Here is a 13935-nt window from a genome sequence, read left to right on the forward strand (position 1 = left end):
CCTCCCAATGGCAGGGTTTTTTTCCTCTCCACTGAGCAGTGAGATTAGTCTTCAATTCCCAATCAAAAAAAAAAGTTTGTATATGTGTGTGTGTGTGTGTGTGTGTGTGTGTGTATATATATATATATATATATATATATATATATATATATATATATATATATATATATATGCACACACAGTGCTAGGAAAAAGTATTTGCCCCCTGTCTGATTTTCTGCATTTTTGCATATTCCTGGCACTGAATGTTATCAGATCTTTAACCAAAATCTAATATTAGATAAAAGGGATCATAAGTGAACAAATAACACACAATTTTGATAGTTATTTCATTTACAACACCCAATGCCCCTGTGTGAAAAAGTAATCGCCCCCTTAGACTCAATAACTGGTTACGCCACCTTTAGCAGCAATAACTGCGACCAAACACTTCTTGTAGTTATTGATTAGTCTCTTATAGCGCCGCGGGGGAATTTTGGCCCACTCCTTCATGCAGAACTGCTTCAGAGACATTTGTGGGTTTTCAAGCATAAACTGATTGTATCAGGTCCTGCCACAACATCTCAATGGGGTTTAGGTCTGGACAATGACTAGGCTATTCCAAAACTTAAAAGTTATTGATCTTCAACCATTCTGATGTAGACTTGCTTGTTTGTTTCGGATCATTGTCTTGCTGCATGACCCAGCTGCGCTTCAACTTCAGCTCACAGAAAGATGGTCTGACATTCTCCTGTAGAATTCTCTGATACAGAGCAGAATTCATGGTTCAAGCAATGATGGCAAGTCGTCCAGGTCCTGATGCAGCAAAGCATCCCCAAATCATGACACTACCACCACCATGCTTGACTGTTGGTATGATGTTCTTACCGTGGAATGCAGTGTTTGGTTTTCGCCAGACATAACGGGGCCCATGTTGGCCAAAAAGTTCCACTTTTGACTCATCTGTCCATAAAACATTGTTCCAGAACTCCAGAGGATGATCTAGGTGTTTTTTGGCAAATATGAGACGAGCATTCATGTTCTTCTTAGTGAACAGTGGTTTCCGCCTTGCTACGCTGCCATGAATCCCATTTTTGCCCAATGTCTTTCTGATGGTGGATTTATGACACTGACCTTAGCTGAGATGAGAGAGGCCTGCAGATCCCTGGATGTTGTTCTAGGGTTCTTTGTGATTTCCTGGATGATTTTACACCTTGCTCTTGGAGAGATTTTGGCAGGACAGACACTTCGGGGAAGATTCACTACTGTCCCAAACTTTCTCCATTTGGACAATAATGCACTGACTGTGGTTTGGTTGAGCCCCAGAGCCTTAGAAATGACTTTATAACCATTTCTAGACTAATAGACATCAACAACTTTTTTCCATGGGTCTTCAGGAATTTCTTTTAATCATAGCATGATGTGCCTCTAGAACCTGTGTGCTGACAATTTCACTCTGATGGTAAGGGCCAAAGTTAGTCAGATTTATATTGGGCAGGGCTGGCCCAAATCAGGCCCGATTAACCAAAGTATTCAAACAGCTGACCCTAACTATCCCTTTAATTGGGTTGAGTTAACTAGGGGGGCAATAACTTTTTTCTCACCTGAAGAGTGCATGTTTGATTACCTTGCACACCAAACAAATGAAAGAAGCACCAAACTTTGGTGTCACTTTTTTCTCTCAGACTCCCTCTATATACTACTACAACCCACAAAAGATCTGACCAAATTCAATGTAAAAAATGTGCAAAAATGCAGAAAATCAGACAGTGGGCAAATACTTTTTCACGAAACTGTATATATACACTAGGTGTACAAAACATTAGGAACACCTGCTCTTTCCATGAAATAGACTGACGAGATGAATCCAGGTGAAAGCTATGATCCCTTTTTGATGTAAACTGTTAAATCCACTTCAATCAGTGCAGATGAAGGGGAGACAGGTTAAAGAGGGATTTTTAAGCCTTGACACAATTGAGACATGGATTGTGTATATGTGCCATTCAGAGGGTAAATGGGCAAGACAAAAGATTTAAGTGCCTTTGAACGGGGTATGGTAGTAGGTGCCAGGCGCGCCATTTTGAGCATGTCAAGAACTGCAACACTGCTGGGTTTTTCACGCTCAACAGTTTCCCATGTGTATCAAGGATGGTCCACCACCCAAAGGACATCCAGCCAACGGCAGGCCAGTGGTCGAAAATGGCTCATTGATGAAAGAGGCCAAAGGAGGCTGACACAAATTGTGCAGAGCAGCAGATGGGCTACAATTAATCAACTGACAGTCCAGTACAACATTGGTGCTGAAAGACCCATAAAAGAACGCACAACTCGTCGTACCTTGACACGAATAAGGTATGGCAGCTGACGACCTAAAAGAGTTCCACTTCTTTCAACAAAACACAAGAAACTGCGGTTGCAGTGGGCTAAGGAACGAAAACACTGGACACTGGAGGATTGGAAAAACATTTCCTGGTCTGATGAATCCCGGTTCCTGCTGTTTCACGCTGATGGGAAGACTAGGGTATGGAGAAAACCACATGAGTACATGCATCCATCATGCCGAGTGTCAACATTGCAGGCTGGTGGTGGTGTGGGATGTGTTTTCATGGCACACATTGGGCCCCTTGATAAAAGTGGAGCAACGTCTGAATACCACAGGATATCTGAACATCATTGCCAATCAGGTGCATCCCATCATGGCAGCAGTGTATCCATCTGCTAATAGATTTTTTCAGCATGATAATGCCCCATGCCACAAGGCTAGGATTGTCCAGGAATGGTTCCATGACATGACAGTGAATTCAGCTTACTGCTGTGGCCTGCCCAGTCACCAGATCCAATTCAGCATCTGTGGGATGAGATGGAACGAGTTATTCGGAGTAGAGATCCACTACCAGCCAACTTGACACAACTGTGGGAAGCATTGGCGTCAACATGGGGCAGCTTCCCTGTGGAACGCTTTCGACACCTTGTAGAGTCCATGCTCCGACGAAGTGAGGCTGTTCTGAGGGCAAAAGGGGTTGCAACTCAATATTAGGAAGGTGTTCCTAATGTTTTGTACACTCAGTGTGTGTGTGTGTGTGTGTGTGTGTGTGTATATATATATAAAATCTTCTCTTTTTATTTTTGGAGGCCGATCTGTCTAACCTCCGCGAGCCAAGGGGAATCCCCATACTCATCCCTATGTCACAAAGCACTTCTCTCCTATTATCAGTTCCCCAAGGTTCCTCCACGCAGCCCTTGCTCCTGTATTGTAAATGTTACCTGAATTTAGGTCAACTGAATGTAATAATTACATTACATTCTTTTTCTTGCATTGTTTCTATTGGTGCTAGCCAAAAATGTAACAAAGCTAAAACATGTTATGTCAATAATTTCTTTAGAATTGGTTACATATACAAATGTACATTTCTGGCTCGTATATGTATGCTTTTTTATTTTTTATTTTATTATATTACAAAAGGCCTAAACTGCAACAGGTCATGACACAAGGGATTTAAGTGTCGTTTAGGCAGGTGACTTGTATGTGCGATTTTAAAACATGTACGTATAGGTGCTTCCAGGCATTTAATCATCCATTTATTTTAAGTTATTATGGCTAGCTAAATTAGCTGACATACCCCCATGTGCGATTTCCAAAGCACTGCACGTCTATTATTTGGCTTCTTCGGAATTTCCGAGAGTTCAATACCCTTTTAACCCTTTGGACCCCAGAATAACTCGAGAACCCTTCTGTAGATTCTTTGGAATTTTGGCAAAAAATTTAGATTTTGACTGTTTTATTGAAATAAACATCACTCAAAAACCAAGAAAAAATCTATATAGTGGAGAGTCAATTATCCGATCTTTGATCAACTGTACTGTCTAAACAACCGAACACATCTGTAATCACGTGATTAATTACGTGTGGTGTATTACCCACACAGCTTCTGCTACTAAATGGCTACAAGATTTAGCTGCCAGAAAAAGGATCAGCAAATTGAGGCAAATGAAAGTTACAGAATTATTCAGACCACCAAAACCTTAGATGGAGCATTGTGTGCTTTTTAAATTGTTGCAGTTAAGCAAATTAAAACAGTCACCTCATTCTTAATTATTCTTCTATTTCGTCAGTAATGCTGGAGATCTTGTCTGTTACTGAGCAGCTAAGAACTTGTATGTTATTCATTTCAATTGTACGTTATTACAATGCCTTAACAGCAAGTACGAACGTATAGAAAAATTAAACTGAATTTTTTAATTATTCATAAAGTTCTGTAATGTGTCAAAGTTGTACTGAATTGTATTCTTTAATGATTTTCAAAGTTTGGTATATGTTACTTTTAATTACAGTATTTCATTACCTTAAATGTAGGTGTTAAAGTTTTACTGAATTGCATTAATTTACTGATTTGCAAGCTTTGTAATTTTGTATGTTTAATGTGATAGCATAGGTTACTAGCTATGTATCATCAGTGGGTAGTTGTACAGTACTTGTGTATATTAACTGCATTATTAAAGGTACAGTAACTGTTATTAATACCTGTTCAATTATCGATTATGCAAACTAGTATCGGTCCCAATTAGTTTGGATAATTAACTCTCTACTCTATGCATGTTTTTTTTTTATTTATTTTTTTAAGAACAGGTTACATCATTCTTTCAAGTAACACCAAACTTGACAGTTTGTTGTTTTACATTAACAAATGTAACTGGTTATAAAAATAAATTTAAGAAAAAAATGTTTAAAAACTATTTACAAAAATAAAGACCTACACTATACATGATTTGTTGCACTTATATTTTAAAATACTGTCTTTGAATTAAGCAATTCTATTTAAATATTAAAGTTGATTATTAAACCTATGACTTTCTAAAAAAAAAAAGTGGCTTTAACATAAAATGTGTAACTGCAATAGTGACATTGTAAAATTCTTAAAGAAAGACTGAAAAGTATAACTGGATGAACAGGTATTCCATGAAATTCCTGAAAGCAGGGTCTCATTTTGTTAAACAAAAAACAGCTTATTATGTGTCATTTTATTATTGAAACTGAATTTATACCAAACATAAATATACATACAAAACACAGAGCTCACGCATAACATAATTTGTCTATACAGCAAAACAACATACAACAAAAATATACAACAAAAACACCTGTTTATTATATTTACTTCATGAAATACAAACATACCAAGGCTCCAGGAAGTCAGTATAAAACAGCTCCATATACAACACTGAAAAGGCAAATGCTGCACGTAACACAGCATTTTTTACAACCAACACAATAAGGAGGAGGTGTTTTTAGTTTTTTAAGCTGTGAACAACGTGGCTTGTGGGTCACATTCTGCACGAGTTTAGCATGAATGGGAAATTTTAACCCCATCCATGCTGTAAAACAACAATAACAAAACATTGTGTATTTAAACACTAAACAATACATTTAAATAATAACAATACAAAAGAATACAAAAAAAAACCAAAATGCACACAGGGGCGGGGTGAACCCTGTCACATGGACCTAATCAGATCGTTAGTCTTTTCGACTGAATTACAAGCAATATTGGATTTATGTAAGGAGTTTTATCAAAGGATTTGGAGAACTCAACAATGCACAGATTTGGCATTCCTGCCGCAGTGAAGATAACCACTACAGATTTCAAAGTACAAAAGATATGTTAAAAGGAAAAATAAATAAATAAATACCAGCTCTGACTACACCTGTCTAAAAAAACCCATAACCCATAACAGAAAGAAGGGCTGTTTTGTTCTACAGTGTTTCAGTTTCTATATTTTACCCAGTGGATTTATTTATTTGAAGCAAAAGAAAGGATTGTTGCATGCTATAACGCAACAAACCTGAATAGGCTTTTGCCGATCACAAAATACCCGCTCTCGTATTACAGTCTACGAATAACACTTTGTAGTTGCAGTTTCTCAATGTATAGAATAATAAAAAACAAACATTAGATCAAGCTCTGATCTGACTGTGATCCTGCTCTGAAAAAACAGGGCCAAATCTTGACCCGAAACTGAGCTCAGGATCAGTGCTAATGCTTTTACTTGTACAACCCAACACGTCACAGGATCAGGATTGGATACCTTAGTACAACCTGCCCCTGATCTGGGGTTTATGGCCGCCCTGGGGACTTTAATAAAGAAACACCAGTACAGACCGCTGATGTAGAAATCCACTATGTTTTTTGGAAAATCTGCAAGAGTGATACGATACGAACCGCAATAAGGCTGAATCGGACATCAGACCGATTTTGGATCTAACCTGGATCCCTACTTACCATTGCAAGCTTTTCTCCATAGCTGGTTGGGATACACTTTATTCCTTCCTCTATGGCTTGCTTACGCAGATCTGCCTTGTTTCCCACTAGCATGATGGGGATCTCACCTTGGGATACGTCCTAATAGATTAAGACACACACAACATTTTAGTGCTATGGGACAACGTAACAAAAGCAGTTAATAAACTGATGACATTATTCCAATGTATATTTTTTACTTCCTGTGACAGGATGGTCGAGTGGTCACAGACCAGGAAGTAAACACACAGGCAAGGCACTGAGGGTGAGTCGCAAAAGCGCTCTTTCTTTAATAATCTAAATAAAATGTTTAAACAAAATAAAACAAAACACACTTTTCAGAAGAAAATGGCACGGTCGCCAAAATAAACAGTCACAATGGTTCAAACAATACAAGTACCATGCTGGTCGAAATCCAGCACGAGTAGCAGTTATATTATTATATCTTACTTCTTGCATTCCTCCTCTCTGAACAACCAACCCTGATGAGCGGTTGATCCGCTCTATATATATATATATATATATATATATATATATATATATATATATATGGCCATCTCCAAATTGGTAATCACTTAATTAATTTGGAGATGGCCACACCATGCATTTGTTTAGTTCGATGGTGAATTTTAACCCCATCCATGCTGTTAAACAATAATAACAAAACGCTGTATTTTTAAACACCAAACAATACATTTAAATCATAATAATACAACACAAATACAAATAAACACAATGTTGGGGTGTACCCTGTCACACTTCCTTTTGAATTTATTTGAAGTAAACACCCATGTTTCACGTAACCCACCTCAATCATGTCCACCCATTCTCGTATGTTCTGGAGACTTTTTTCACAGGTTACATCATACAATAATAAAACTCCATCCGCTCGTCTGAAATAGGATTTTGCAATACTTCGAAATCTGAAACATAAACGCTGTTTTTAACAAATACTCCATTATAAAATAAAGATACAGTTTGGGCCCTGTTTTGAAGGAGAAACAGTGAGGCAAAGGAACATTTAAAACAACTGTAACAGTACTGAGTCACAGAAGTTACTCTTGCCAAGTTTGAGCCACTATTATGACTCTATACATGTGACATAAACAAAAGTTTATGTAACAGTTGTTGGAATTTCTCTACAGATCTACTCAAACACCCAAATCAAAACAAAAGTTTGCTATCTGTTGATAGATTAGCAAAACTAAGCAGTCAAAAGCTGTCCTTGCTTGTCCTGTTCTTTTTGTTGAAGAAGCAAAACTTATAGTAAATGAAAGCAGATCACAAACTTGGCATACTTTTAGGGATATAGATAAACTAGGCAATGCAATTTTTTTATTTTTTATAAATTCAGTGTTTAAATACCATTATCCACAATACTGGGTTATCAAGTCAAGTTTGGATAAAACAATGTATGATTCTTCCCAATTTTTTAAAGATTTTTCAGTAGTTTAAGATTACTGAAATGTGAAACAAGAAATTTGTAATTGTACCTTTCCTGTCCCGCAGTATCCCACAGCTGTAAAACTGTAGGTTCCCCATCAACAACCAGTGTCTTCATTTGAAAGTCAACACCTAGCAGGAAAAAAAACACTTGTTTTTTTTGCACTTAAAAATATTTATTTTTGCATTAATTTCTGTTTTTGAAAAAAAATAACATGTATACAACTTACTGAGCTATCAATATGACAAACATTTGTCACACACATATACAAAATATGAACTGCTTTCAGTCAGTTTCTTTGGTTCACAGGTTATCAATAGTTTAATATCACACATATGATTGTCACTGCTAGAACAATAAAGTAATCCTATGTATTACTTTTAATCTACAATTGATGGGGGGAAAAAAACAACATTTGATATCCTGAGGTCAAATTTCTATTCAACTATGGCCTTTGAGATCCATTCCAGTCCTGGTGTTTATTTAAACCGGTCCTAAATTAGTTAATTGCCTTTTAGCAGCTTCAATTACATTAGAACCTGCTCGGATTAAAAACCTGGACTGGATTAGATGTCGAGGGCCAGAGTTGAGTACCACTGATCTAAACAGTGGTAGATCTTTATACCCCCAACCTAAAATTCAAACCGAATCTTTCACTTGTTAAGTAATGTTATACGCTGGCACATAAATTATCCAGGAGGGAAAAACCTGCAGGTTAAATATAGTTTAAGGGTGGCTGTATTTAGATCCGCCGATGTTTACATGATTATAATATATACTTCATTATTGGTCAACAAACAGGTTTGTCTATCCAACAAACCTACCTAGTGTGGCACTAGTGTTTAAACGGAACTCATTTTTACAAAGCCTCAGCAGGAAGCTGGACTTGCCCACGGCTGCATCTCCAGCTAAGACCACCTTGTAGGCTTTCTCAGAATGAGGGTATTCAGAATTGCTATCTCTATTGTCTGCCTAAGGAAAAGAAAAGAAAATACTAATGAAATGGGAAAAACAAACAAAAAACACAGTAAAAACAATAACAAAAGCCTTAATGATGGTAAACTTTTACCAATTTATCATTACATTCTTAAGCAGCTTCCATAAAAAAGGATGTAAGCTGTGAATGTGTCTCATTGCTGACAAGTCATGCAAAAAAAAAAAAAAAAAAGCTTTATCCCTCCTTGTCATTAGTCCATATCAGGAACTTTATCTATGTGTGGTGTTGGACTGTCACACAGTTAGTGGAGAAGAGGCAAAGTTTTTTTTTTTTGTTTTGTTTTTTTTTCTAAGAAAATAGCCGAACCGTTTTTTTTTTTTTTTTTTTTTTTTTTTTTTTTTTATTGATAATCAAATGCAGAACTTCTCCCTTAATGCGTCAATCCAGTATCTCCACAGAACAGAACCCCCCAGCAAGACTCCCTGCACCTCAGAACTGAGGAAGATTAATATAGTACTCTTTCTAGGCCCAAAATTGAAACTGAATCGTCCCAGAGCTTCAAGGTGTTTCAAACTTCCAACCTTTGAAGGGAGGTAATTTTATATACGTGACAATACTGTATTTCAGAAACGGTTATTAAACTTATTTTCTGTAGTTACAGTATGTCTGAAACATTAGTTAACACATTCCCCAAGCTTGTTTGTTAAAGAGGTGTGCAAACAGCTGGCCTGTAAGCCCAAGTAGATAACATAAACCTTTCGGTTAATGATTAATATAGTATGAATATTCTGGAGGCACTTGACTACTCCTTCTGAGCTAGCGTAATATTTTCAGGTCAGACTGTCACAGAAACTCAGTATGCAAACACTGCTGAACTGTTAGCCTCTGTGTAGTGCAAGAATGGTGGATATTATAATAAATAGCAAGTTAAAATACAGTATCAGAACTATATAGCAAATATTTTTACTATAAGTTAACTGCTCTTAGTCAAACTCACTCTTAAATGTAATTATTTACTGTATACTTTACTTTGCTCTTATTTGAATTTGATCTTATTTGATGCTGATTTTATTTTACTTTAATCTGTAATCTGATATTTTATAATGTGATACTTTGTACTGTGATATTTTGTAAAAATGTGTAAGTCGCCCTGGATAATAATAAATAATAATAATAATATAATAATAATAATAATAATAATAATAATAATAATTAGAACTGCCAGGCAGTTTTACAGCTTCCAAGTTCAGTACCAGCTGGAAATTTTGGCAAGCTGTATATTGCAGCACAAGTGTCAGCAACAGATCAGTTTTATGGAGCAGTTTCAATTCAAAACACTGCATTAGTTCATTATCTCATGATGCTTTTAACTTTAAACACCATAGTAACCATGACCCTATCTACACACTGTAAGAAGTTATAAGCTAATTTAACATTTGACCTTAAGGAGAGGTCAAAGGTCAAAATCAAGGTAATTTTTGAATAGAGCATACATGGGTTCCTAAATATGTTGTATAGTAACCATAACCCTATGTGCACTGTAAGGAGCTATAAGCTAGTTTTACATTTGACCTTAGAGAGGTCACAGGCAAGGTGATTTTTGGATAGAGCATATATGGGTTTCTGTCTGTGTTCTAGAGTAACCATTACCCTATATACACACTTTGTAAGGAGTTAAAAGCTAGTTTTACATTTGACCGGAGATTTTGAAAGGTTTTTAAAAGAAATGGATCAGGTGGCCATACTGGTTTACACACAACCATCAAAAGTCAATTGTATTGACACAGGGATGATGCTTGTCAACTTTGGAGTTAATCAAACAAGCATTTTTTTTTGTAGCTCTAGCAGTTTTAAATTTAAGAAGAAAATGTAGGTCTGGTGGCCATCTTGTTTTATAAAAGAACACAATTTGTCCCTATTTGAAATCCTTTTTTCCCCTAGGATAATGCCTACCAAGTTCAGAGTTAGTTGGTTAAATGGTTTTCAAACAAGCAGTTTGATGTTAGGGTGCATTTCAGTGAATTTGCTGGCAGCCATTTTGATAGTAACATTTATCGCAGCAACTTCTTAGTTGATGCACAAGATTGGAAGCCTAATAATAATAATAATAATAATGCAAGTTTATGTTTTAACAACAATCAGTAAGACACAGATCCATGTCCCAACTAGCAAGTAGTCTGTATATACACTCCCCAAATGTTAGTCCCTCAGTTAGCATCAGAAACTCAGAAGGCAAGGTACAGAACTTGTGGTGATATAGCGGAGATGCATTTTCGCGTTGAGACGGAAGCTGAAGAACCTATCCTGCTGATCGGCGTTGGTGGTTTCCAGTCTAGCACTGAACTGTTGCCGTCAGAACTGTAAGCCACTTCATCATGAATCTCCGGCACCTACAAACAAACATTAGGAATTTTAGTTTCAACACAAACAAATCTGTCACCGTAAATGGACACATATATGCATGAGTTCGATATGATTTCTATAGAAACGTATAAGCCAGTTTGTGGATTTAATTTATTTTTATTTTTTTAACTGCAGACAATACAATGAAGATGATCTTTAGTAAGTAATTGTCTATGGAACAGAAAAAAAAACATAATTACATTTTGAAGGTGCGTTCAAAATAATTAAAAGTATTGAGATATATATTAATAAGTATTACATATATATATATATATATATATATATATATATATATATATAATATATAATATATATATATATATATAGTGCCTAGCAAAAGTATTCAGACCCCTGACTAATTCTCTCATATTACTGAATTACAAATGGTACATTGAAATTTCGTTCTGTTCGATATTTTATTTTAAAACACTTAAACTCAAAATCAATTATTGTAAGGTGACATTGGTTTTATGTTGGGAAATATTTTTAAGAAAAATAAAAAAATGAAATATCTTACTTGCATAAGTATTCAACCCCCACACATTAATATTTGGTAGAGCCACCTTTCGCTGCAATAACAGCTTTAAGTCATTTGGGGTAAGTATGTACCAGCTTTGCACACAGTGTCGGAGTGATTTTGGCCCATTCTTCTTTGCAGATTTGCTCCAGGTTGGCTGGACGATGCTTGTGGACTGCAATTTTCAAAGAGTGCCACAGATTCTCAATGGGATTGAGATCAGGACTTTGACTGGGCCACTGTAGGACATTCACCTTTTTGTTCTTGAGCCACGCCAATGTTGCTTTGGCCTTGTGCTTGGGATCATTGTCCTGCTGAAAGGTGAATTTCCTCCCAAGCTTCAGCTTTTTAGCGGACTGAAGCAGATTCTCTTGTAGTACTTTCCTGTATTTTGTATCTTTTTGCCAAAAAGCTCTATATTGGTCTCATCTAACCACAAAACCTTTTCCCACATTGCAGCTGGGTCACTCTCATGCTTTCTGGCAAACTCCAGACATGCTTTCAGATGGTACTTTTTGAATAACAGCTTCTTTCTTGCCACCCTCCCATACAGGTCAGTGTTATGCAGAGCTCTTGATATGGTTGACTGGTGCACTATTACTCCACTCCCAGCCACTGAACTATGTAGCTCCTTCAAAGTGATTGTTGGCTTCTCTGTGGCTTCTCTCACAAGTCTCCTTCTTGTTTGAGTGCTGAGTTTTGAGGGACGGCCTTTTCTTGGCAGTGTCTGGGTGGTGTGATTCAGCTTCCACTTCCTGATTATTGATCCAACTGTGCTCACTGGGATATCCAAACACTTGGATATTATTTTGTACCCTTTCACTAATCTATGCATTTGTATTACTTTATCTCTAACTTCTGTAGAATGCTCTTTGGTCTTCATTTTCCTTCAGATTCACAGCCTTACCAATGATCCTTCACCAGCGGGGTTTTTATCCAGAAAATGGGCAATTTCTTTCATCGGTGCAAACTGGGAGCTTCCATAGCACAGGGGTTGAATACTTATGCAAGCAAGATATTTCAGTTTTTAATTTTTCTTAAAAATATTTCCCAACATAAAACCAATGTCACCTTACAATAATTGATTCTGAGTTTCAGTGTTTTAAAAATAAAATATCAAACAGAACGAAATTTCAATGTACCATTTGTAATTCAGTAATATGAGAGAATTGGTCAGGGGTCTGAATACTTTTGCAAGCCACTGTGCCGACATATATATATAATATATATACATATTATATATATATATATATATATATATATCTGCGATCTCTGCAGGTCAGGGACATGTGATGTTTCCAGTCCCAGCCTGTACACATACAAAATATTCTTACACTGTACAAATAAAACTAAAGAAAAACAGCTAAGTTTTATATATATATATATATATATATATATATATATATATATATATATATATATATATATATATATATATAGACAAATTAAAACTAGTTTTATTCTTATTTTTTTGTTCTGATATATCTAACTACAATTTAGGAAAAAGCTATAAAATACAGCACTGTAATGTGGGCTGATGTGATTGCAGCAGTTTGCTTTGTAAATAAATAGGCTTGCCATGGAGCAAAGTGAGCACAGCGTACGTCTGTATCAGAAGCATATCCCCCGAAGTTCTCTGGCATCTTGTGTGACCTTCGGAAGTTCTTTTGAAGCCTGAACTCCACCTCGGAGTCGTAGTCGTTGGAGTCTCGCAGGGTTGAGAGGCCACTGTCCAAGCAGCTCTCTGCTAGGCTCTCCACCTCACAGCTTACACTATGCATCGGGTCACACATCGCCAGCATGTCACAGTCCTCATCCATGTAAGAAGAATGAGAGAACCTGGAGAAGTCAAATAAAATATATGAATAAGAATAGAAGAAAATATCTGGTGACAGATACAGTTCAGATCACATTGTATGAATAAGAGTTGAAACAAATATGTGCAGATTACTTTGTCATTCATTATTGGAATGAAATTATATTTTAGTGTAATTAAATGTAAATGCGCACTCTTTATAGTGACGTTATAAACTCATTGAATCTAAATGTGTGTTTTAAACACTTCTTTTTTTTTCTAGATTCTAGATTGAAAAGCACAAGTATAAATATATATTTGCCTTTTCAGCAGACAGCTGAGTTTACCCATGGATAAAATTGTTTTTCTTTTTAAAACGTTGAAGGCAAACTAATCCCTCAGATATAAAAAAAAAAAAAAAACACGTCTTACCTATCATAAAATGGAGACTGTCGACCACTAAACTTCAGACTTGATTGAGAAATGGTATTTCCTGGGGAGGTGTTATGAACACGCTAGAAGAGAAACAATTTTAGTTTTAAAAGGTAAAAATAAATTAATTTG

At 36.2% G+C, this 13935-nt stretch overlaps 1 protein-coding gene across 1 annotated transcript in view; it reads right to left on the reverse strand.

Moving 5' to 3' along the window:
- The window catches only part of LOC121299252 (ras and EF-hand domain-containing protein-like), a 67222-nt gene that overhangs the window by 13103 nt on the left and 40184 nt on the right, over window positions 1-13935 (reverse strand). Inside the window, exons 9-15 of the mRNA XM_041226920.1 lie at window positions 13804-13886; window positions 13181-13415; window positions 10903-11046; window positions 8544-8691; window positions 7769-7850; window positions 7084-7198; window positions 6258-6377 (exon numbers count right to left, since the gene is read on the reverse strand). Coding sequence (XP_041082854.1) covers window positions 6258-6377; window positions 7084-7198; window positions 7769-7850; window positions 8544-8691; window positions 10903-11046; window positions 13181-13415; window positions 13804-13886 — 927 coding nt within the window. The remainder of the gene's footprint in view (window positions 1-6257; window positions 6378-7083; window positions 7199-7768; window positions 7851-8543; window positions 8692-10902; window positions 11047-13180; window positions 13416-13803; window positions 13887-13935) is intronic.

The sequence above is a fragment of the Polyodon spathula genome, chromosome 2 (genome assembly GCF_017654505.1).
Source record: "Polyodon spathula isolate WHYD16114869_AA chromosome 2, ASM1765450v1, whole genome shotgun sequence".
NCBI lineage: Eukaryota > Metazoa > Chordata > Actinopteri > Acipenseriformes > Polyodontidae > Polyodon > Polyodon spathula.